The sequence below is a fragment of the Streptopelia decaocto genome (genome assembly GCF_964273445.1).
Source record: "Streptopelia decaocto genome assembly, chromosome: 10".
Classification (NCBI taxonomy): domain Eukaryota; kingdom Metazoa; phylum Chordata; class Aves; order Columbiformes; family Columbidae; genus Streptopelia; species Streptopelia decaocto.
Genome location: NC_138665.1, coordinates 16,021,112 through 16,043,708, shown reverse-complemented (window position 1 = coordinate 16,043,708; position 22,597 = coordinate 16,021,112). Strand labels below are relative to the sequence as shown.

The 22,597-nt window shown below is 59.3% G+C and overlaps 3 protein-coding genes across 6 annotated transcripts; 1 reads left to right on the top strand and 2 right to left on the bottom strand.

The window, feature by feature from the left end:
- Position 1: 1 nt before the first annotated feature.
- CSTF2 (cleavage stimulation factor subunit 2) lies at positions 2 to 7,588 on the top strand. Of its 3 annotated transcripts, XM_082062181.1 has the most exons (15): positions 2 to 104; positions 244 to 322; positions 1,627 to 1,796; positions 2,086 to 2,222; positions 2,338 to 2,457; positions 2,561 to 2,716; positions 2,836 to 2,956; positions 3,239 to 3,301; positions 4,588 to 4,647; positions 5,259 to 5,400; positions 5,743 to 5,894; positions 6,175 to 6,437; positions 6,847 to 6,972; positions 7,117 to 7,242; positions 7,373 to 7,588. In XM_082062181.1, the coding sequence occupies exons 1-14, from the start codon at positions 47 to 49 to the stop codon at positions 7,237 to 7,239; spliced, it is 1,770 nt and encodes a 589-aa protein (XP_081918307.1). In that variant the 5' UTR covers positions 2 to 46; the 3' UTR covers positions 7,240 to 7,242; positions 7,373 to 7,588. The 3 variants fall into 3 exon arrangements, with proteins under 3 accessions (XP_081918307.1, XP_081918308.1, XP_081918309.1); XM_082062182.1 differs by lacking the exon at positions 4,588 to 4,647 and having other exon boundaries at positions 7,373 to 7,587; XM_082062183.1 differs by lacking the exons at positions 4,588 to 4,647; positions 5,259 to 5,400; positions 5,743 to 5,894 and having other exon boundaries at positions 7,373 to 7,586.
- A 542-nt stretch (positions 7,589 to 8,130) lies between these two features.
- Positions 8,131 to 13,955, bottom strand: NOX1 (NADPH oxidase 1). Of its 2 annotated transcripts, none has more exons than XM_082062113.1 (13): positions 13,062 to 13,955; positions 11,889 to 11,984; positions 11,277 to 11,387; positions 11,094 to 11,178; positions 10,871 to 11,016; positions 10,611 to 10,792; positions 10,262 to 10,400; positions 10,072 to 10,164; positions 9,695 to 9,930; positions 9,452 to 9,614; positions 9,182 to 9,328; positions 8,851 to 8,975; positions 8,131 to 8,651 (listed from the first exon to the last, which is right to left on the bottom strand). In XM_082062113.1, the coding sequence occupies exons 1-13, from the start codon at positions 13,230 to 13,232 to the stop codon at positions 8,525 to 8,527; spliced, it is 1,821 nt and encodes a 606-aa protein (XP_081918239.1). In that variant the 5' UTR covers positions 13,233 to 13,955; the 3' UTR covers positions 8,131 to 8,524. The 2 variants fall into 2 exon arrangements, with proteins under 2 accessions (XP_081918239.1, XP_081918240.1); XM_082062114.1 differs by having other exon boundaries at positions 12,991 to 13,197.
- A 201-nt stretch (positions 13,956 to 14,156) lies between these two features.
- On the bottom strand, positions 14,157 to 18,808 carry LOC309444361 (XK-related protein 2-like). Its single transcript, XM_082062115.1, has 3 exons — positions 18,433 to 18,808; positions 16,082 to 16,341; positions 14,157 to 15,466 (listed from the first exon to the last, which is right to left on the bottom strand). The coding sequence occupies exons 1-3, from the start codon at positions 18,729 to 18,731 to the stop codon at positions 14,721 to 14,723; spliced, it is 1,305 nt and encodes a 434-aa protein (XP_081918241.1). The 5' UTR covers positions 18,732 to 18,808; the 3' UTR covers positions 14,157 to 14,720.
- Positions 18,809 to 22,597: the final 3,789 nt, after the last annotated feature.

Genomic DNA, 22,597 nt, shown 5'->3' with positions numbered 1-22,597 from the left:
ACGTAGGGTGAGGGACCGGAAGCGGCGGCGAGGCCCGGGCGGCGGGATGGCGGGGCTGTCGGTGCGGGACCCCGCCGTGGATCGTTCACTGCGCTCCGTCTTCGGTGAGCGCCGCGGGGCCGGGCCGGGCCGGGCCAGGCCGGGGGTGAGGGAGGGCGGGCCGGCCAGCCGAGCCCTCCGCGCCGCTCGGGGCCGGCGTCCGCGCAGCCCTGGGCCGCCGCGCTGACCGTGTCTTTCCTGCAGTGGGGAACATCCCGTACGAGGCCACCGAGGAGCAGCTGAAGGACATTTTCTCAGAGGTCGGGCCTGTGGTCAGCTTCAGGTGAGAGCGGCTGCGGGAGTCCTGCATCCATCTCTGGAGCCCTTAGCACAGGGCAGGCATGGACCTGTTGGAGAGGGGCCAGAGGAGCCACAGGAATGATCCGAGGCTGGAACAGCTCTGCTGGGAAGACAGGCTGAGAGAGTTGGGGTGTTCAGCCTGGGGAAGAGAAGCTCCGGGGAGACCTTATTGTGGCCTTTCAGTGCTTAAAATGGTCTGATAAGAAAGATGGAGACAGGCTTTTTAGCTGGGCCTGTTGCAACAGGACAGGGGATGATGGTTTTAAACTAAAGGAGGGGAGATTCAGGCTGGACATGAGAAAGACATTTTTTACAGTGAGGGTGGTGAAACACTGGCCCAGGTTGCCCAGAGAGGTGGTAGACAGAAACACAGACTCATTTCAGTTGGAAGAGACCCTCATGATCATCAAGTCCAACCATAACCTAATGTAGCTCCAGCACTAAACCATGTCCCTAAGAAGCTCGTCTTTTAAACCCCTCCAGGGATGGTGACTCCACCACTGCCCTGGGCAGCCTGTTCCAATGCCTGACAACCCTTTCTGTGAAAAACCTTTTCCTAATATCCAATCTAAACCTCCCCTATTCTATGATTGTATGATAAATCTGGCCCGGAGCCTCACGGGCAGCATGGTGCTGTGCAGCACACGCTGGGCAGAGCTGACCCGCAGGCAAAGTGGTGCAGAGCAGTGCAGCTTCTTGGGGGTGTGAGGCTGTGACAGCTGTTCAGGCACTGAGGTCCTGTGCCGAGGTCACCTGGAGATGTAGGGAATAACAGGCCAAGCACAACAGCCTGAAGGTGGGCATGGTGCTCCAGCTTGGAGGTGCTGCCCTGCTGTGGTGTGGAGCTGGGGCAGATCAGTCCTCAGGTTCTGATCAGTCTCGGTGCAGAGAGATGGAGATGCAGAGCTCTCCCATCACAGTGGCTCAGCAGGGATGTTTTCCTGGCTTGGCACCAGGCTTCAGAGAGCAATCAGGTAGGGGATTGGGAGCTCCAGGAGCAGCCAGTCTAGTCCTGTGCCCCCAGGAGTTGCCTTGGGTCACAGGAAGCACAATGTGCCAGTGGCATTCCTGGACACTGGAGCTCTGGAAATACCCATCGGCCTGGATCTGGGAGGCCTTTTTGCTGGCTCTTGCATTTCTTGACCAGAGTGCAGTAACTTCACTCTGCTCCCCATTGCTCCTGTGTGGTGAACCCAATAGCCCCTCCTGAGTGTTGGGAAGCTGTGAGCACTGCACGCTGCCTGTGCTGCTCTCAGCAGTGCTGGTTCTCTCCTCCTCGCTGTGCAGGCTGGTCTATGACAGGGAGACGGGAAAGCCAAAGGGCTATGGCTTCTGCGAGTACCAAGACCAGGAGACGGCCCTCAGTGCCATGCGGAACCTGAACGGGCGAGAGTTCAGCGGGAGGGCCCTGCGTGTCGACAATGCGGCCAGCGAGAAGAACAAGGAGGAGCTGAAGAGTGAGTCTGAATTTTGTGGTGGAGAGTGCACTGATGTTGTGCTGGGCCCATTTTTTTCAGTGTTACAAGGCATTCTTCTGTGAGGCTGGTGGGGAGGAGGCCTCGCAGAGCTGATGTGCTCCAAGCCATGTAGCAAATAGTTTTGCAGAGGGATGCATGGGCTCAGCGCTGTGTTTTCTTTCCCAGATAATCTCCCTGTTTTCACTGCCAGCCTCTCCCCTCTCTTCTCATGAGCCCATTAAAAATGGCTGTTTCATGTTGCTGTATGAGATCACAAACTCTGTTGCAGGCTTGGGCACAGGCGCACCCATCATAGAGTCACCCTATGGGGACCCTGTCAATCCTGAAGATGCCCCCGAGTCCATCAGCCGGGCAGTAGCCAGCCTGCCGCCCGAGCAGATGTTTGAGCTGATGAAGCAGATGAAGGTGAGTGAAGCAGAGAGATGCCCTCACTCTGTGAGCACGGCTTCTGCCACCACTTCCCGTGCCTTCACAGCCCGTGGTGCCTTGCCAGAGCTCTGATCTGCGTGTGTCTTCTCAGTTGTGTGTCCAGAACAGCCCCCAGGAAGCCAGGAACATGCTGCTCCAGAACCCCCAGTTGGCTTATGCCCTGCTGCAGGCCCAGGTCGTCATGAGGATTGTCGACCCTGAGATCGCGCTGGTTTGTCCCTTGCTGCCTCATTGGGGTCGGTAGGATAACACTGACAGCCTGCTGTGGAGTGGGGAGCGGAAGAAAAATTCCTTTCTCCTTCTTCTGCTTCTAGAAAATCCTGCATCGCCAGACCAGTGTTCCTCCTCTGATCCCAGGCAACCAGCAGCCAGTGCCGGGGCCAGGGCCTGCACCGGGCCCAGGGCCTGGGCCAGGGCCAAATGCGCAGCTGAACCCACAGAACACCCCATCGTCCCAGCCACAGCCCATAGTAAGAGCCTGTGGGACACAGTGCTGTGCAGGGAAGGGGCGGGTGTTGCTGGTTCCATCTCTCCCAGCTCGGGCTGTGGTGATGGAGTTTTGCTGAAGTCTAGTTTCTCTCCTGGGCAGGGTGGGATGCACGTGAATGGCGCTCCTCCCCTGATGCAGCCCATGCAGGGAGGAGTGCCGGGTCCGGGACAGATGGCAGCCGCTGTGCAGGGCCCAGGCCCTGGCCCCATGGCTCCAGGAGGTGAGTTTTAGCTGAACGGTGCCCTGGGCCCATCGATCCTGCAGGTGTCCCCCCCTTTACCTTCTCCTTAACTGAAGGGCTTGGCCCCGTGAGAGCACATACAGTCCTGTACTGTGTCTTGTGGTTGTTACTGCTGCCAGCTGCAGTTGAGAAAGTTGGTTTATCTCTGTGGGAGACCAACACCAATAAAATAAACTTCCCAGGAGCTGGGAAGGCAGGGGAGGTATTTAAGGCCAAAGGGATGGCTGAGAAGGGATCTGAACTCTGCCTATTCCCTCTCAGGTGGGATGCAGCCTCAGGTTGGGATGCCAGGAGCAGGGCCAGTCCCCTTGGAGCGTGGACAAGGTAAAACAGACATGGGTTAGTGCTGTGCATTACAGGAGCCTCGCTCCAGCGGGACCCAGGCCACGGTTGCCAAGCAGTGCTGCGCCAAGAGCCCCTGCCAGCCAGCTGCCAGCCTGCCTGTCCCTGGATCTGGGGCAGCTCCCACAGTGCTGGGCTGCCCCCGGGTTTACTCGCTTAGGCGCAAGGCTGTGGTAGCAGCTCTCCTGTTCCAGGACCCCAGCCCATGCACCAGTTTGCTCCCAGCTTGTTCTGCACCATGTTGTGCAGACATGTCCTGGAATCCAGGAGAGCTGCTGGTCCCTGCAGAGCCCCGCGGAGCGGGTCGTACCTGTGTTTCCATCTCTCTGTGAACCTGTGGCTGTCCCTGTGCTTGTGCAGATGGGCAGAGCTCGCTCTTCTCTGGTCCCTGTCCCGCTCCTTCGCTGCCTGGGTGCTGGGAAGCAGCTTGTGCTGCTGCCGCCTCTCCCAGCGCTCCCTGTGTGGTGCCCGGCAGAGGGAGCTGGACCTTCGCTTTTGCTTGTGACAGTGAGTGTGAGGCTTGGCGGGGTATTTCCCGGTGACGATGGCTTGGCTCTGCTTCCGCAGGCACGGTCTGTACGGCCCAGCCCTGGGGCCGGATTGCTTACGGTTCATGCAGGTTCATGCATTTCCTGGCTGCCCCATCAAGCCACGCGCCGGGGTTGGCACAACCAGGACGTTCCTGTTCTCCCAGTAAGAAGGCACACAGGCAGTTAAAACCCCTTTTGCCTTAATTTGTATTGTAGGCCTTGTTTCAGGAGTGTGGCAAGACTGTTCTGAGATCCTCTGCTCTTAAGTGCTTAGGGAGAACTGATTCTCATTTTCTTTGCGGGGGGCACCATCTTCCTGAGAACAACATGGTAGTTCTTGGCACCCGGAAGGTTTTGGAGAGCAGGCAAAAAGCTGGCACTGAGGAGTGCCATAGGAAGCTGTGGGCAGGAGCAGAAGCTGTCTGGCTGTGTATTGTGGGGGTCAGTATGATCCCCCCGGATGCCGATTCTCTCAGCAGGACATCCTGCCCTGAATGTTCATGCAGTGAGTGAGGGAAGAGCCGTGCCAAGCTGGCTGTCACACCTCTGATGACAGGGGTGGCATTAACGGATGAGGTTGATAAAGCCAGACTTGCAGCATCTTCTCTGTAGGTTTTCTGGGGGACTTCAGGGAGCAGAGGTGACCCTGCAGGTAGCACTGTCCCCAAGGCTGAGTGCATGTGTGCATACACTATTTACGTGTTTGCTCTTCTCCCTCTTTTCCTGCTGCTTGCCCAGGGAACCTGCAGCTCTCGCCCGTGGGACCTGCCAGGCCTGCGTCTATCGAACGCGTTCAAGGTATCCCAGCACCTGCCAGCTCGCTCCTCCCATGGAGCTCGTTGTGGAGTGTGCACAGAGCAGCTTTCACCCCCTTGTGCTCAGGGTCGGGATCTGGCGTATCATTCTGTGTAGCCTGGCAGGGTTAAGAGCAGGAGGAGGAGGAAGAGGTGGCAGGGTTTCCTCCCAAGCTGGAGGAGACAACAGCCTAATGCTGTGCACAGAGCTTGTGGAAAAGAGAGCGTCCTTTCCGTAGGATCCAGCCCACCTTGTCACCTCTCTACCAGGACCATTCCAGGTCTTGCTTTGCTTCTGGCCCTGCGTCAGCACGGAGTTGATGCCCACGCTTGTAGGGATTGTCACGGGGGCACCCACGCTTAGTTTGGCCACCTGGTGCCATAAGGAGCCTGAGGTAGAGCCAGAGAGGGAAAGAGAGGCATAAAATCAGCAGCCAGGGAAGGGGCTTCAGTGCACTCCAGCCTTGTGCGAGAGGCTGTCCTCCCTGGCAGTCAGCACGGCTCACCCCCTGCGTGCTGGGGAGCAGCCAGGCCACCCCGAGAGCACTGGGGGACAGTCTGAGCACGGCCCTGGTTATGCAGATCCTCACGAGCTCTTGTGTGTCTCCCTGGCAGTGCCCATGCCAGATCCGAGGGCCCCTATGCAGCGTGGACCTCTGCCTGCCAGTGGCCCGCCGCCCCGAGGCCTTTTGGGAGATGCCCCGAATGACCCTCGCGGAGGGACCCTGCTCTCAGTTACTGGAGAAGTGGAGCCCAGGTGAGGGGAGAGGGAAGGAGAGGAGCCCTTGGTATGGTCCCCTGCCCAAGGGTAATCTCTTGCTGAAGACAGGGATGGCACCAGCCTTCCAGGAGTCACCACTGCCTGGTTGGAAGCCTGTGTGCCCATGTCCCTGGGGACAGGGCATCCCCAGGGTGGTGACAGCAGCCCTGTGGTGTGGGGCTGCCGGCACCCGTCCCTGCGCCAGCCTCACCCACCTCCCCTGCGGCCACCTTTGGGGGCAGTCCCAGTGCTCTGCCCAGACCGTGCCAAGCCAGCGTCTGATTCACACTCTCTCGCTTTTTCTCCTCCTCCTGCTTTGCTCTCCTCTCTCTGCATCAGAGGTTACCTTGGGCCACCCCACCAGGGAGCCCCTATGCACCATATGCCTGGTCATGACAGCCGTGGCCCCCCACATGAGATGAGGGGGGGACCCATGGGAGAACCCCGACCGCTGATGGGAGAGCCACGGGGGCCCTTGATGGATGCTCGAGGTGAGAGAGGGGGCATGAAACAATGGGTGGTACAGACAAGAAGTCAGAATGGAGGCTGCTGCCCTGGCATAAGACATAGGAAGGGGGGTTGGGCAGTGAAACAACTGACTCCAGGGAAAGGAGGGGCAGTCACACAGGGCAAAGGCTTCCTCCAGGCATGACCCCTCTGCCCCTAGCCCTGTACCTTCTGGTGTGGAGGCCCAAAGGAGGCAGTGGGCTTGCTCCCATGCTCCCTGCTGCACTGCTCGCATCAACACCTTGCCTTGTCTTTCCTCTGCAGTCGGAAGAGATCCCCGAGGACTGGAGCCGCGGGGGCTGGAGCCACGTGTGTTGGAGGCGCGAGCCCTGGAGGCACGAGGCCTGGAGCCACGGGTCCTGGAGCCGAGAGTGCTGGAGGCCAGGGCCATGGAGGCCAGGGTGATGGAGCCCCGGGGTCTGGAGCCTCGAGGGCCTGGTCCCAGCCCACGTGGCCCCATGCCTGGTGGGATACAGGGTCCTGGGCCACTTAATATGGGAGCCAGTGGCCCACAGGGGCCCCGCCAGGTACATACGCCTCTGCTCAGCTGGTTGGGCGCTGATGGTGTCTTGTAGATTGGGGCTGGGTGGGGGGATGTGATCAGGTCCTGCAGCAGCCTGAGAAGGGAGGGCATCCTGCAGAGCAGCACCTGGATTGGTGGCTCTTGGAGGGGGTCAGGGCATCTGTCCCATCTCCATGGGCACTGCCTATTCTGCTGGGAATGAGACAAGGCTCAGGCTTCTCTCCACCTCTTCCTGATGTGCGGGAAAGAGTGCAGGAGTTGGAGGGAAAGAAGAGCACGCAAAACACACTGTAGCCTGTCTCCATGCTCAGGAATCTGCAGGCTGGCTGTGGGGGCATCTCTCTGATCATCCTGTATTTGTACAGCTGAGTGCAGAGCCCTCTTGGTCCTTACCCCCTCTCTTGTGCCTGCAGGTCCCTAACATGGCAGGGGCAGGCATGCAGGGAGGAGGCATTCCTGGGGCAGGAGTCCAGGGAGCTGGGCAGCCCGGAGGCTTTAGCCCTGGACAGAGCCAGGTTACACCCCAGGATCACGAGAAGGTGAGAGGACAAAAGGGAAAGGGTGAGACACCAGGAGCAGTACTTCTTCCATGCCTCACTGTGGTGGGGACGGCCCCTTCCTGGTGCCGATAATCTGTGACTGCTCCGGCAGAGCACATCTCTGACTCACCCCTGTGCCCACAGGCAGCCCTGATCATGCAGGTTCTGCAGCTGACAGCGGACCAGATCGCTATGCTGCCCCCGGAGCAGCGGCAGAGCATCCTTATTCTGAAGGAGCAAATCCAGAAGTCTACAGGAGCACCCTGACAGGTGACATCCTTAACCTGGCCTCAGCCTGTGCCTGCTCCCCTTCAGTAAATTGGAGAGTGCTCAGGATGGGGCTCTGTCCTGCTTTTCCTCTCTGTGCTGGGGTTCACTCTCCTCCCCTTCCTTCTTGCAGGCCTGGCAGGCACATAGTGGAGATGCCGTCACCTGGACAGTGGTGACGCTCCGTGGCAGCTGCTTCCCGAGGCTGGCAGAGCTCATACTGTGCTTCGGGAGGGGGTTCTTCTCCCCCACTAATGTTTTTCCCTCCCATTCATCCTTTTTTCTGTGTGTATATTTTATGATTTTGAAATAAAGTGGGCAAAGGGTTTGAGTAAAGCCATCTCTCCAGCTGCCTTGTTTGGTCTCTTGTAGAGGCCAGAGTGGGACTGTTGGGTTCTGGGAACAGTCTGGCCCAGCTCCAGGCTTGTTTCACTCGCCTTCCTCCCTTCTCCCCAGCACTAGGGCAAGATCTACTCATGGGATTTTATGTGTTGTGCTGCTCACAGCTGTTCACAGGGGTGTAAGGGACAGGCAGGACAGGGAGCTCGGCTTTCTGTCCCTGCTGACCGGGCGGGAAGGGCTCCGTATCCGATTGCTGTATCACTTACCGTCCTGCTTGGCGTGGGTGGTTTTCACCTCTTCTCTGCATATGCTTGAGCAGAATTTGTTACCTTTGCTTGAGCTGCGTTTGAATTTGGCCTGTGCGCCAGTGTGTGCCTGAGAGGGGATGCTGGCTGGCTCTGGGGGGTGGCAGTGAGCCCCCGTGGAGGGGGGGACACCTTACTGGGCTGGGTACCCAGGGACTTTGCGAAGAGCCACATTCCTCAGTACAGCCCCACCAAGGGGCAAAGAGCGGGCTCCTTTGTGCTTGCACGTGCTGAGTCACTGCGGTGGCTTTTATTGCAAAGAAAATAAAGTTTAATTTACCCTTTTACACAAAGGACTGGTTAAGCCTAGAGGGGCACGTTTGGCCCCCAGGGCCTTCTCGGAATGTCCCTGTCCTGTCCCCATCCCTGTCCCATGCTTCTGCCCAGCCCGCTGGGCGCTGCCCCGTTTCCCAGTGCTCCAGCAGCAGAATCACAGCACCTCGCTCCACTTTTTTCACAATACAGGCCTGCTCCCCCTGTGAGGACCCCTTGTAGACCAGGTGAGGAAGGCAGCAGTATTTGAACCTGGAGTTTCTCATGGAGAAGGAGAACCTTGCCATGTCTCGCGTGGCTTCAGTGCACACACTCTTCAGCAGATGCTTATCCTTGGCCATGCTCTACCCAGCCTGGCTTCCTGCTTAAAAGTTCTCCTTGTTGAAGTAGAACTGGACCTTCCTGGGGTCCAGGCTGGAGTGCTGGTGGCAAGACTTCTGCAGGCTCTTTGCCAAGGCCCCTGGCCCACAGAGGAACACGCCGACCACCGACCTGCAGACAGCACGGGGCCATCAGCACCAGGTGGGTGGCTCAGAAAAAAAGTCATTTAAGAACTTTTTGGGGCCTCTACAATCTGCAGGGGATGAGCACACCCCTCCCAAAGTCAGCGCTGCGCAGCCTGGTGCTGAGTCCTGGGGAGGAAGGGATTTCTTCCAGCTCTGACACCCCGAACCCCCTGCCCAGCTCTCACCTGGGGTGGGCTGCAGCCACCGCTGCAAACTCACTGTTCCACATGGGCCGCCCAAAGATGGTTTTGTGCCTGAGGCCCGTCACTGTGTCCGTAGGAGTGTCGAAGCGGAGCGCCACGTTGTTGGCCTGGGCAGAGGAGGTATGGTAAGGACCCTGACCACCACCTGTGAGCCCACCTCCAGTCCCTCACCATGGAGCATCCATTGCTGATGCCCACCAAACATCGTTCCTGGACTTTTTACAAACCATTATTGTGCTTGCCCTGCCTCTCCTGCCTGCCTTGGCCACCCAGTGTGCCCTCTTGCAGTCATGCCTGCCCATGATCAACTCACAATGCTGGTGTTCCAGCCAGTGAGGAAGAGCCGGTAGGTGAGAAAGTCCGCTTTGCCCGACTCAGCCATCTTCTGCTCCAGCGAAGCGAGCAGGTCATTGAACCAGGTGAAGGCTTCCGTGTCCCGGCACAGCCAGTAGAAGTAGATCTGGGATGCAGAGGAGAGGGGTTGCTCAAGGTGGAGCAGAGCAGGAGTGGAAGGGTGTGATATCCAAGAATGGGAAGCGCACCATGAAGAAACTCATGGCTGGTCCCGTGGGGCACTCCATACCTTCTTGGTCTTGAGGGTCTGGTCATCCTGCTGGAACTTGTACCAAATGGACTTCAGGATGGAGGCGAAGGGGGTGACACCGATGCCTGCTCCCACCAGCATGGCCACCTCGTATTGGAACACATCTTCGCTGGCCGTGCCGAAGGGGCCATCCACCTCGATCCTGGCCGAGGAACGGCATGGGTAAGAGATATGGCCTCCCCAGATCCCCAGGGTTGTCCATTTGGGTGCTCCCCAGCCTACCTGGGCATCTTCGGATTCTGCTGCTGGAAGGTGTCAATGAGAGTGTCTGTCCAGTCACCGGCCGCCCGGATATGGATGGAGAAGTAGTCCTCCTCGGGCGCTGAGGTGAGGGTGAAGGGGTGCCACTCCAGCAGGGAGATGGCAGGGCAGTTGACAAAGATGTACTGCCCCACCTCCATACGGAAGCCTTTCTTCTGCATCCGCAGCTCCAGCACACGGGCAGGGTGCATGACCACCTGTGGGGCAGGGATGGGCCTCAGCATCCCTGGACAAGGGACTTCAGCAGCGTCCCCTGCCCACCTCCCCATGGCCACCCAGCAAGGAGGTGGCTGTAAGGGAAGGAGCTGGCAGCAGGCACAGGCTACTCCGGGACCCACCTTGGTGACAACCACCTTCTGCCGTGCACGCCAGACCCGGAGGAGCCGCTCAAAGATGTAGAGGATGACAGGGGCCAGAACCCACTTCCAGGACTGTGGGAAGCGAAGGGTTGGGTGAAGCCAGGGCTGCAGCATCCCAAGGGCAAGGGAAGTGCTCGTCGCTGCTGCAGCCATCGCACTGCCGCCCTACCTCAGCAGGGATGCTCCCAAACTCAGGCTCTTTGCAGCAGTCATGCCAGCAGTTCTCTTCCTTCTGTGTGAGATAGTGGGCACAGCGGTGGGGATGCACCTCCTCCATGCTCTCGGCTGTCTGCCCACGCACCAGCCCTCTGTGGGAAGGCGAGGGGTGAGCTGGGGGGCCAGCTCCTGCCACTCCGGCCAGGGCTGAGCTGTGCTGTGTGGGGCTGGCTAGCCCCAGGAATGGGGAACCCACAGCCCCACTGGACCCCCCCTGAGGCTGCACCACTCCCCCAGGACAGGCAGAGCTACACCATGGGGGGGCCCGTGACCATCGCTGTCCTGATTTCAGGGAGCCTTACGCGACACCGTGGATGACAAGGCCAATGAAGTAGATGACGAAGAGGTGGTGTGTGTACCAGAAGACCTCGAAGTAGTTCCTGCGGATGAACTCGGTGGAGGATGTGACCATGAGGATGAGCGCCAGAGTGATGATGACCCCTGTCAGCCCTGGGATGGTGGTGAAGGCCACATATTCCACGGTCTGCAGGGGTGGCAGGATGGGTTAGCGAGGCAGGGGACAAGCAGTGGCAAGGGGCTGGATGCCAGAGCTGGCGCTCACCGTCTGGTTGGAGTGAATGGGGTTCAGCCACTTGTTGCTGCCCTGCAGGTGCATATCAGAGAGGACGGCGGAGAGGCTGCGGTCAGAGGCTTGTTGGCTCTGGTTGTAGCGCTCCAGGTTGAAGAGGTGGGCGATGGTGTGCACAGCTGGCCAGAGGACAGGCAGTCACCCACTTGCCTGCCTCCCGGTCCCCACCATGTCCCAGCCCAGTGCAGGGTGATACCTGTGAGCAAGGCCAGCGTGTAGGCCACCAGCTTGTGGAAGGTGAGGTTGTGGTCCAGCTGCTTCCGCAGGGTTCGCCGGCAGCACTGCGGGGAGAGGTGGTGGCTTCAGGATGGGGACAGGGATGGGGATGGGGACGGGGACAGGGATGGCCACATTGACCATGTCACTGTGGGGCACTCACCGAGCAGGTCCCGCGGAGGAAGGAGAGGAGGTTGCGGCAGACAGGCAGTAGGATCAGCATGCTGTTGAAGTTGAGGCACTTGGCCGATGCTCGTGCCCACGCTAAGGCAGACTGGGGAGAGGGTGAGCACCATTGTCCCATGCTGCCGATGGGGTACATCTGCCTGCAGCCACGGTGCCCCCCATGGCTCTGCCCAGCACGGTGCTGTGCGAGGACTGGGACAGGATGGGGCCAAGTGACACTGAGCTGAGACTTCAGGAATGCTGAAGGGGGTGCTAGGAGGGAGTGATACTGGGAGGGGGTGATGCTGAGCCAGGAGAGGAGCGGAACTGGGAAGGAGTGATGCTGATCTGGGGACGGGAAGGGGGTGATGCCGAGCTAGGGGAGGTGGAGGACTGGGAGGGAGCGATGTTGGGCTGGGGTGGGGTGATGCTGGGCTGGGACAGGACAGGGATCAAGATGGGGATCAGGCTGGGAACTGTGATGCGGTGATGGTGGGCTGGAAGAGGGCAGGACAAGGAAGGGACACAGGGTCCTGCAGTCCCCACCCCACTGCAGAAGGGCTCTGAGGGACATGTGTGGTCAGGCAGGTGCCTTGGGGGAGCAGCTTACCCCAAGGATGGCCCTGGTGTAGAAGTACTGATCGTCCCGGTCGAAGTACAGAAAGTAGTACGTGAAGAGGAAGATGTTGATGCCCAGCCAGGCTGCCTGCGGTGGAAAGCCATGGCCTCATGAGGGAATCCAGCCCAGGAACCCCCTCACCTCCCAGCACTCAGATGTGTGTGCAGCAGGACAGCACATCCCCTCCTGCTTCCTTATGAGCTGGAGCAACATGCATGGGGCTGGGACATGGGGCCAAAGGTGGGGAGAGGTGTGGGAGTCTTGCAAAATAACTGTCTGGTCACCCACGTCTCTGTGCATCACCCGCCCACGAGGAAGGAGGAAAGGCAGGTGCAGGCAACACCTGCATGGCTGGAAGGCAGAGCCAGAGGGTGGTCAGAGCTGAGCAGAGAAGATTCTGAGAGGAGGAAATTCTGCAGGGAGCTGGCTCATCCAGCCCCACTGCACTGCTGTCCCCCACCTAACCCTGCTGCACCTAAACTGGCCCCTCTCACAGCCATGGATTTTTTTGCAGAGCTTTCAAAACCACTCTGCTTTGCTGCTTGTTTTTATTTTTTTTTTTCTTAAGTGGTTTGAAACATTAAAGTAACCCAACTTTCTGCAAACCGCCGTTTTCCCATGCATTTGCAGCTTCTCACGCAGTCAGCACAGTGCCGCCAGACAAGCCCTGTTACCCCAGTGATGCTGCAGCATGGCACCAGCAAATCATCCCTGTGGTCCAGCCTCCTTACCCTGGCACAAGATCTCCTGGGAGCCTCCTGCTCCCACAGGGGGAGAACAGGTACATGGGAGACCCCAGGCAAAGCAGCGGTATTTTTCAGTTTTGCAGTGGGACTGCCCCCTTTTCATCTGAGTCATGTTTTCCTTAAGTCTTAAGTTTTCTGAACCCCATCCCTCCCTGGGTGCCAGGGATTTGCAGGTTGGCCCAGCAGAGGTGCTGCTTGTCTCCCCCACAGCCCAGCCACAGGACAGTAAATCAGCCCCCATTTCCTCCACGAGCCGCCCAGGGCCATGCCCAGACTGTGCCCCCATAACCTCTTGCATTGCCCCAGACCCTCCTGGCAGACGAGCCCCCCCAGCCCCACACACTCACGAGGACGGCGGCTGAGAACCAGTGGTTGACCAGCCAGTTGCCCATGGCGCGATGTCCTCGTGCCTGCTCACCGCTGTCTGCTGCCGCCTGCCGCTGCCCGCCCGCGGTTTTATGGAGGTGGTGGGTGGTGAGGCAGCCCCAGCCGCGGGAACGGCACTGTGGGGACTTTCCCCCGAGAAGCCTTTGAGGAAATACCGGCTGGTTTCAAAGGCCACCTTCCAGGAAGGAAGGACTGACCCCATCGGCCAGCCCCGAAACCAGCCCCCTCCACTGGCTGGGCATGGCCCCTGCTGAGGAGTCCCACATGGCCCCAGGGCCAGGCACTGCAGGTATTGAGCTACTCCTCTTGGGCTTTTTTTGTAAACTTCAGGGACAAAAATGGGCTTTTTTTTAAAGTAGGAATTTCCTGGTGGGAGGAAGTTGCAGAGGGTCTGTCCTGTGCCGGGCTCAGCAGATGTGCCCCTCGCTGGTATCCCTTGCCAGCCTCTGCTCCCTTGGTTTGACAAGAAAACTGTGAAGGGAGAAGCATCCTGCAGGCATGGCACTGCGCCGGTGCCAGGATCCAGCCCAGAGATTCACCCCAGGGAGGGGGAATTGAGACTGAGCACCCAGTGCCTCAGCACTGGCAGTGCTGCACCTCTGTGTGCAACCCTGGGTGCTCAGCACCCTCAGCCTGGCACCCAGGACCCTTTAAACTGAGCTGACCCCACAAACAGTTTCTGGAGAGGAGGTCACAGTCCTGGTTTGGGGTGAGGACTCCTGGGTTCCATCCGCATCACCACCACTGTGCCAGCCACCCTTCCTCAGCACTGTGGCACCCACCGCTCCTTCTGGGAACAGCAGCCTGTGCTGGGGCCTCCTGCCTGGAGAAACAGGTTGGGCAGGATTGCTCCTTGCTGGTGTGACAGGTTTCTCCTGGCCCACAGCCATGCTGGTGGAGGCGCAGGATGAAGCCGGCCCCCGTCCCGCCATGCTCCTTATCAGCTCAATCGTGGGGCTCCCCCAGCCCCACTTCCCGCTGGTGCAGCCCTGGCTGGGCACCCAGGAGTTCCAGGGCTACGTGGGGAGCGGGTGTGCACACCCACGTCAGCCCCAGCGGGACAGTCCCCACCCTCCCCATGAGTCACCGGTCACCCGCCAGCACCCGGACGCGCAGCCACAGCAAAGTTTCTTTACTGTTTTAAACAGTCCCGCCAGCACCTGTGGCCCCAAGGTCACCATATGTACCATAGCGGGTGGGCGAGGGTGTCTGGGCACCCAGGGACTATGCCTCACAAGGCAGCCGGCATGCAATGGTGAGTGGTTTGAGCACCTGGTAAGCCCTTCATGTCCCTGCCCACATCTTGGGCAGGCGGGCACGCTCCTGTCCCCCTGCCACTGTGGGGACATGCTGGGATCCGCTGCCACTGCAGGGCCAGGGAGCGCCTGCCTCTGGCACAGCTTCACTCAGAGGGTGGTGAAGCACTGGAACAGGTTCTCCAGGGAGGTGTCATGGCCCCAAGCCTGACAGTGTTCAAAAAGCAATTGGACAATGTCTTCAGACACATGGTGTGAATTTTGGGGTTGTCCCATGCATGGACAGGAGTTGGACTCAATGATCCTTGTGGGTCCCTTCCAACTGAGGACATTCTATTATTCTATGATGATTATGCCGCGAGCCCCCTCCAGCTGCCAGTGCTGCCCGTCCCTACACCCATCACTGGCTGGAGGAACTGGGAGCTGGCCATGCCTCAGACAATGCTGTGTCTCACACCAGGCTCGTGGGGTGCCTCGAGGCGCAGAGGGGTCCCCAGCGTTTGCCGCCGGCAGCAGACGCAGTGCAGAAAGTCAGCGACATTGTGCCGGAAAAGCTGACGGCAAGGGTGCAGGTACTGGAAGAAGAGCAGCATGAAGTAGATGGCCAGGCAGTAGCCGAGGAGCAGCTGCACCACCAGCAGTGGGGTGCAGATGTTCTCGTAGACGTCCGTCTTGAAGAAGTACCAGAGGATGACGAGGGCCGTGTTCTCTGCCAGCCGGGCTACATAGTACACAGCCAGGCGGCCCCAGTTCTGTGACTTGTCAATGAGGTCCCGGTCAGCCAACTTGAGCTGCACGGCTGACCAGCAGAACATGTTGATGCTGGCATAGAGGAGGGTGAAGGCGCAAAGCACCACCACAGTGCCCACCCGGCTGAAGTTCTTCTCGATGTTGTCGGGCAAGCGGGTTCCACTCCGCCAGAACTGCACCCAAGGCAAGAAGAAGACCACCAGCAGGTTGGCCAGGGCGATGGGGATGATCCAGTGCTTGAAGACGGTGCTGAAGAGCACGAGGACGGCAACGCGGGTGGAGATTTCTAGGCTGCGCCACAGCACGATGCAGAGGAAGGCCAGTGGCCGCAGCTGGACCTTGTAGTCATCATACTTGACCTGGATGGCCAGGATGTTGCAGACCAGCGCTCCATAGGTGACTGACACCAGGCAGATGCCCATGAGGACGGCTGCAGAGAGAGAAGACAGAGGAGTCAAGCAGCATCTGGGACCAGGCTGTGTCCAACCTCTTCTCTGTCATGGGTACAAAGCATGGGGTGCCAACACAAGTATAAAGCGTGGGGTGCCAACCCTGGTTAAGAAATGCAGGGTGCCAAGCACCGGGACTTGCAGGAGGAGGCTCAGTGTGAGCAGTGCTGGGACAGCTCATGGCTGGTGGTGACAGGCCCCATGATGGGGTGGCTGTGGAAGAGTTGCAGACAGCAGGAGGTTCTGTTCCCAGATTTCCCCCCTACACCAATAAACCAGAAACCCTTGACAAACTGGGGCTGTTCCTGTGCTTGCTCCCTACTAACCCCCCTGCCTTGGGCAAGAAAATCTGCTCAAGGGTGAGTGGGGCACAGTCTGTGTTGTGAGCATCCCTCTGCCCTCACCCGGACCAAGAGCCTCACTAGCATAGCCCACCATTTGCTCCAGGAGCATCTCAAGAACCACCTTCATCCATGGCTGCAAAGCCACGGTCATTTGTAGGGAATGCCGGTGGCTGCTTGCATTCAGAACAGCCAGGAAAACTGTGATGGAGAAAAAGCAAAGCCCAGGGGAGCCTATGTGTTTGGCACCCTTACCTCGGGCAACGGGGACGTATTTCTCCAGGATGCTGATGTAGAGCTGGAGGGTGAGCTGTGGGGTGGAGCCCAGGAAGGCCTGGATGACCGCCATGCGCTTGAAGGCATTGCGGTGCGTGGCCAGCCGGCGCACCGAGTGTCCCACCTCCTGCTCCATCTCCACCTCGTAGCCTTTCCGCAGCCGCCGCTTGCGGGTGATGGTGACATAGGGCTCCTCCTCCTTCCCCGACCAGCAGTACACCACCAGAGCCTCCATGCACCTGTGGGGACGTGGCAGCTGTCATCTCACCAGCCTCCCTGCTGCCCCCTGGTCCCACTTCTGGCACCTCCAGCTGCTCCTCTCCTGGTGCCAGCTGGACCCTGCTCTTGCCAGGCACAGCCCGACTGCTTTGGGCCACTGTTCAGCAGCACTGCGGGTGGCTCTGGGATGTGAGGATGCGGGGTCACACCAGGACCATGGGGATGCCCGGTGGCCGCTCCTCTGATCCAGCGCTCAGGGTGAAGTGTGTGGGGCAGGGGGACAACAACTGCCCCAGCAAGAGGTGCAACAACTGCTGCAAGAGGTACAGCACCCAGGGTGTGGAAACTGAGCTCTGGTGGGAGCTAGAGCTGTAGGAAGTGGTTAATCACCCTCGGGCTCTGTTTTCCCCACTGGCACAAAAGGCATCTCTTCCTCTAAGCAGAGGCAAGAGAAACTCTCTGATGTTGTCTTTGATCTCTCCGCTTGAGCAGAAGTCTTCCAGGCTTCCTTCTTGGTGGGGACAGCAGGAAGGGGAGCGCAGGGTGAAGCCGAGTGTGACATGGGCAGATAAGACAATGCTTCCGCAGCCCTCTCGCCATGGGGCACCCTTATGTGCAGGGGAGGGAGGTGAGTTTCTCTCACGCTGTTCCCCACTGTAAGGCCAGTGCGACCCCCAGCCCCCTTGCACACAGCCATGCAGGGGGCTGGGTGGGCCAGAGGCAATCAGCAGAGGGAGACCCATCCAACAGGCTTGGCTCCTGCCTGGGAACAAACTGACTCGGGGACCAACAGGATGTAATTATTTATGAGTGTTCATCAGGACAGCAGAATGCTCTGTTTCAGACCCAAGTGGAGTGAGGTTTTTGGATAAATTCTCTTGCCAGATCAGGCCAGCGATTGTGGCTCATTGCAAACTCTAATGGGAAAACAGTTTCATCCAAAAAGGCCTGGCTTCAAGGGCAGTCCCTGCAAGCTCCCAGCGCCCTGCCAGACCTTCCCAGCAGGCTGGGCTCTGTCTCCAGCCTGAGGAGCCGCCTGAAGCAGCCCCCCGAGTGGCTCTGGCTGGCTCTTTGAAGCAGCCAAACACCGTTGCAACCATCTCAGATGGCTGTGGTCCACGCAGTGACAGCTTCCACACCACTGTGGGCCGGCACAGACTGATGTGAACCCACAGCCCTTCTAACGGCTGGTGGCACCAGGGTGAGGCTTCCCAGCCACCTCTGAAGATCAGCTGTGGTGACAAGGACGTCCCCGGCACCCCGCTTGTTTCCGGTGATGGAGGAAGCGCTGCACAGGCCGCGGTGCTTTTGCAGCTCTGTGGGTACGGTGCATCCCAAAGCGTGGCTACCAGCTTGGCCTCAGGGAAGGGGCCCTGCAGAGATGGTGGCTTCACTGTGCCAACAGCTGCACCCCTGTGCACTCTTGCTGAGCGGGATGGCCAAGGTGACAGCAGCCCGGGGAGGCACCGCAGCATTCCCAAGAAGTGAGAGATCAGCATCTCTCTGGCTTGTGCAACATCCACTCCCTCACCCTCCTCTCCTCGGCAGGATCCAGCAGCTCCCCAGCTCCCATGCCAGCCCCACTCTGGCACCCAGCCTCTCTCTTCCATGTCCCATAACCCCTCCCTGTCCCAGGCCTGGGGACCTTTTCCAGGGGACAGAACCCCTGTTTCTATTCACCCTCAAGCACTCCAGATGGGATTAGCATCTATGCTCCCAGTCTAAGCAAGACGATGGCAAAACCCAAAGGCAGAGGGAGACGCTGGCTGCAGAAAGTGACAGTGTGAAGAACCTTTTTAGCAGCTGAGTTGCAACAGGCTGGGAGAGCCGAGTCCTGCCCAGAACGGGGGGCCAGCAGGCAGGAGAGCAGGCAGCACCCCCCACAGGACCGCGGCACCGCTGGGGAGGAGTGGCCGAGCAGAAGACCCCCTGGGCCGGGAGGAGCAGTGCCCCCAGGGAGGAGGGGGCCGGGAACCCGGCAGGAGCAGCTCTGGGCACGCTGCGGTTTGCTGCACGGACAGATTTCTGCTGACAGCCAATGCCCGGAGCACCCACCCTGCCCGGTCCCCGCATCCCTGCCAAGGGTCCCCCGTGTCCCCCGCCGCGCTCACCTGATGATGGGCCCAAGCTGGAGCAGGTGCATGAGCAGGACGAGGGGGCGGTCACGGCTGAGATCGCGGTGCACGAAGATGAGAGTGAGCTGCACCAGGACGGAGGGGCAGAGCACGAAGAAGATGGTGAGCGCCAGCCAGAAGCGGTCGTCGGAGTGGCCGTAAGAGAGGCAGAGGACGGCGGCCGCCGCCCCCTCCCCGCAGAAAAGCGCCGTCGAGAAGACGATGCCGAGCGGCAACTTCGCCCGCGACGGGGCGGCGGTGGCGGCGGGCGGGCAGCCCCCGCTCGGGCCGTCCATCCCGGCCCCGGCCCGGCCGCTCAGCCCCGCCGCGGCGCCATCCCGGGCTGCAGCGGAGAGAAGAGCCGCGCTGCGGGGCGGGCCGGGGCGGGGTGGGGCGGGGCGCCCCCGCCGCACGGAACCCCGACGGGCCGCCTGGCCCGGCCCCGCCGAGCCGTGCTGTGCCGTGCCAAGCCGTGCCAAGCCGTCCCGAGCTGTGCCGTCCCAAGCCGTGCCTTGCCAAGACAAGTCTTGCCAATCCGTGCCAAGCCGAGCCTTGCCGCGCCCGGCGGGGCAGTGCGGGGCCACATCGGCAGCACTCCGGGCCCACTCCAACAGGTACAGAGGACAGGAAACCCCACCCGGCCCCAAGCCCAGGTCCCCTGGCCAGGCATCCCTGCTGTGCCCACCAACCCCTTGCCCCAGGACCACCCTGCTGCTGTGCCCAGGTCCCCACCAGGTGTGGAGCCTCCTGCCCTAGGACACTCACCTGCACCCCTGCCCCAAGACCCCTATCTTTGTCCAAGATCCTCTATGCTAGGACTGTCTGTCTCTGCTGGGAACTGCATGACTCAGGACACTCCCAACATGGCCAGGATCCCCACTCCAGGACCCCCTGCCAGCCCAGGAACCCCCTGCAGCACCCACCCTGGGACCCTCCACTCCCCCAGCCATAGCCCTGCCACCCCACATGCTACACTCTATGTGTTCTCCAAGCCTCTGGGGTTCTCCCTAGAACCTCTCCTGCCTAGTCCTGGTCCAGCTGGGCCCTGGCAGCTACCAGCACCCCCAGGTGCAACAACATGGGGAGGTCTCCCCAGGGGAAGAGTGTCAGGCATCCCTAGGGACAGCGGGGTCCCACCATGGGGCAGAAGGGGATACCAATGTGAATGCCAGCCCTGTCCACAGCCAGGCCTGTGGGTTTTACCAGCCATCTGCCGGAGTGCTGCTGGCATCCGCTGCCCCCCAGGTGTGGGGGCCAACCCTGAGCTCCAGCCATGGGGAAGGATGTCTGGGGCTGGGCCAGGACACCCACCACCCCATGGCCCTGCACTTTGTGGGGCAGCATGTAGGAGGCAGGGTGTTACCAAGGTAGAGAGCATTTTGGTATCTTGCAAGCCCAGCCATGGCAGGGACACCCCTTGGCATCTGGCAGACAGCTGATGTGTGTCCGCAGGGCTGGCCTCAAGATTTGGGCAGGATGTTACAGGCAAGATGTAGCTCCTGCATCATGGATGCTCCTGCTCCCAGGTAGGAGGTGGTGAAGACCACCTTGGCCTACTGCTGAGCAACATGGTGCTTTTCCCATTGCCTTCAAGAACCCACCTTCAAGGTGATGGGATATATGGACTCACTGTTGGAGCCAGACCTTCCATCACTGAGTCCACTGCTCAGCCCCAGGTTCCCTCCTGTCTGTCACACTCATGCTCCGGTCCTGGGAGGCCAGTTCAGCTCCTCACCTTGGTCATCACTACAGCGGTGGGAACACAAGGCTGGTTGGGCTGCTCCCCTCATTGATGACTATGGGGGTCCCTGCTCTGCCCAGCACATGCAGTGGCCCCCAGCACCAACCCTGCCTTTCCCGCAGGAGCAGTGGTGTGAGTGCAGGCAGCTGCCTGCACGGCGATGCACACGAGCTGTCTCGCCTGAGCGTGCGCTGCCTGCCAGATTACTCAGTCCAGCCTGGGCACATGCTGGCTGGCTGGGAGAGATGGGACAAGGCAAGGACTGTTTGAGGTCGGCCAGTTTTCCTTGGTTGAGGCAGACTGGGAAGTCTTAGGTAACTTTTAAAAGGCTCTTGGTGTTCATCCCTTGGCAGCCAGGGCAGCTTGCAAGGAGGTGCCCATGCTAATGGCAGGGACGCTGTGTTCATTGCTTGCCTGGTGCTGCGCAAGCCAAAAACATGAAATAACCTCAAACACTGCTTTTCCCCATTTTATCAGGCTGAAAATGTTACCAAGGCTATTGGGCTTATCAGCGGTAGAGCTGGGAATAAAACCGCCTGAGACCTTGGAGGTCACGTCTCCCTCAACAGCAGCTCCCACACAGAAGCAATCCCAGTCTCTGCAGCTGCTCAGCGCCTTTCCTTCCAATGCTGAACAGCTGCTTTGGGAAACCACAAACACCATGAACTCACAGGGACTGGCCTGACTGGCAGGGATGGGAGACATATGTGTGACTGCTCAGCTCTGGTATGACAGCTACATATTTTCAAGCTGTTTTTGGAAAACAGCCTCTCCAAAAAAAACCCTAGCAGGGCAGAGGGCGAAGGGAACAGCATCCAAATGAAGGAGGTGGGTGGGTCCTGCAGACACCCGAATGGGAGCTGTGCACGGGCAATGGCTGTGCTGGCCCCAACATGCAGCCTGGCTGGGTGCTCAGCTGGCGACAGCACATCATATGGCACTGCCAGCTGTGCCCACACCTCTGTATTTACATCAAGAACAATGTGCAGGTTATACCATTTATGCAGCTTCCATTTATCCAAATTAAAAGCATCCCCCCGGAGCCTGGCAGGTTACCAAGCCCTTGGCTGAGCAATGCCTGGGCTCCAACTCATCGTATTTTTAATTTCATCTTCCTCTGTTTCATGATGAAATATTTAAGAGTAATTATCCAAGCAGTCAAGAATTCCAGTCCTGCATTTGGGAGCCCCGGCAGCTGTCAGAGGACTGGAGGGACAAAGCTTCACACCAGTTATTATCCCATTTTCTGACGCAGGCTCAGAGAGGCAGCGAGCTGGTTTCTGGTTCACACTGTGAGTCACCCCTCAAGCCTGACCCTACCTGTCTGAAGCTCAGCACTGTAAACAGCAGACCATAAAAGCAATCTGTGTCACAGATAACATGAGCCAGAGATCCTGCCCCTGCTGCCTCCACCGCTCCCTGTGCCTCTGCCTGCAAACCCAGGATGGCTTGGGCTGCACAGACACCCTGTGACACCACTGTCACACAGCCACCGTTTGACCCAGAGCTGTACCAAGCCAGGAGGCATCAGGTTCTGCACGGGGTGAAATGACCTCAGATACAATACAAAACTGCCATGGAAATGCCTAATGGGATATAATCCAAGGTGCCAGAGAGGGACAGTGCTGGCATCTCTAGGACCACCTGGGAAAGTGGCAGAGTTTAGGTGGGTTACAGGTTATTTCTGTTACAGCAGCACCTAGAAGCTCAGGTGTTTTGCAGACCTCACTGTCAGGATCTGGAATAGAAGAGAAAGGCAGAGGGAAGGACAAACACTTTTTTTGTCCTGCACAAGGGTGGCCCAGAGCCGCCCGAGTCCCTGCCCTGTGCCTTGCTGCAGGCACCAGCTCTCAGGAGTCTCCCCCTGTCTGGGGATGCCCAAGTTGCTGGCGTCAGTCCTGGCACCACATGCAGATTCCAGTTCTCCTGTTCACACAAATGCCTGCCCTGTCCTGGAGAGCATCCCAGCTTCATTATTTTCTTAATCCCAGTTTTCATTATTTTTTTAATCCCAGTATTCACACAACACATTTTTAACACAGTGGTGTCTGCCCACCGTGGGAAACGCAGGATTTGCTGTGCAGTTTTTCCACCCCCTCTCTTGTCTGAAAATGAGTGAGGGCATTTGTGTGTGAGAACCTGGGCTGTACGTGGGGTGGGAGCTGGCTCCTTCACCGGCTCTCGCTCTGAAAATAGCCACGTCTGCTTTACACATGCCTGCCTGACAGCTCAGCTTCTGTAAAAGGAGAAGAGAAAAGCCGTTTGGAAATGGCAAAGGAGCTCCTTGCCAGAGCCCTTAAAGAGCCCAGGTGGGGAAAGCTGCAGCAGGGTCCCGCAATCTCTGCTCTCCTGTCCTTGGGCACTAACGCTGCACTAGGACCCGGAGCAAACATCGCTCCCAGAGCCCTTGCTGGGACATGC

What these genes read in the sequence shown, in the direction of transcription:
- CSTF2 (XM_082062181.1), top strand. Translation starts at nt 47, where the DNA reads ATGGCGGGGCTGTCGGTGCGGGACCCCGCCGTGGATCGTTCACTGCGC. An exon ending in GAACAAGGAGGAGCTGAAGA is followed by an intron (nt 1,797 to 2,085) that starts GTGAGTCTGAAT and finishes ACTCTGTTGCAG; the next exon opens with GCTTGGGCACAGGCGCACCC. An exon ending in GCCCACAGGGGCCCCGCCAG is followed by an intron (nt 6,438 to 6,846) that starts GTACATACGCCT and finishes TTGTGCCTGCAG; the next exon opens with GTCCCTAACATGGCAGGGGC.
- NOX1 (XM_082062113.1), bottom strand. Translation starts at nt 13,232, where the DNA reads ATGGGGTCAGTCCTTCCTTCCTGGAAGGTGGCCTTTGAAACCAGCCGG. An exon ending in GCAGGCGGCAGCAGACAGCG is followed by an intron (nt 11,985 to 13,061) that starts GTGAGCAGGCAC and finishes TTTCCACCGCAG; the next exon opens with GCAGCCTGGCTGGGCATCAA. An exon ending in TCCTCCGCGGGACCTGCTCG is followed by an intron (nt 11,179 to 11,276) that starts GTGAGTGCCCCA and finishes CTCTCCCCGCAG; the next exon opens with TGCTGCCGGCGAACCCTGCG.
- LOC309444361 (XM_082062115.1), bottom strand. Translation starts at nt 18,731, where the DNA reads ATGGACGGCCCGAGCGGGGGCTGCCCGCCCGCCGCCACCGCCGCCCCG. An exon ending in CAGCTTGGGCCCATCATCAG is followed by an intron (nt 16,342 to 18,432) that starts GTGAGCGCGGCG and finishes ACGTCCCCACAG; the next exon opens with GTGCATGGAGGCTCTGGTGG. An exon ending in ATACGTCCCCGTTGCCCGAG is followed by an intron (nt 15,467 to 16,081) that starts GTAAGGGTGCCA and finishes CTCTCTCTGCAG; the next exon opens with CCGTCCTCATGGGCATCTGC.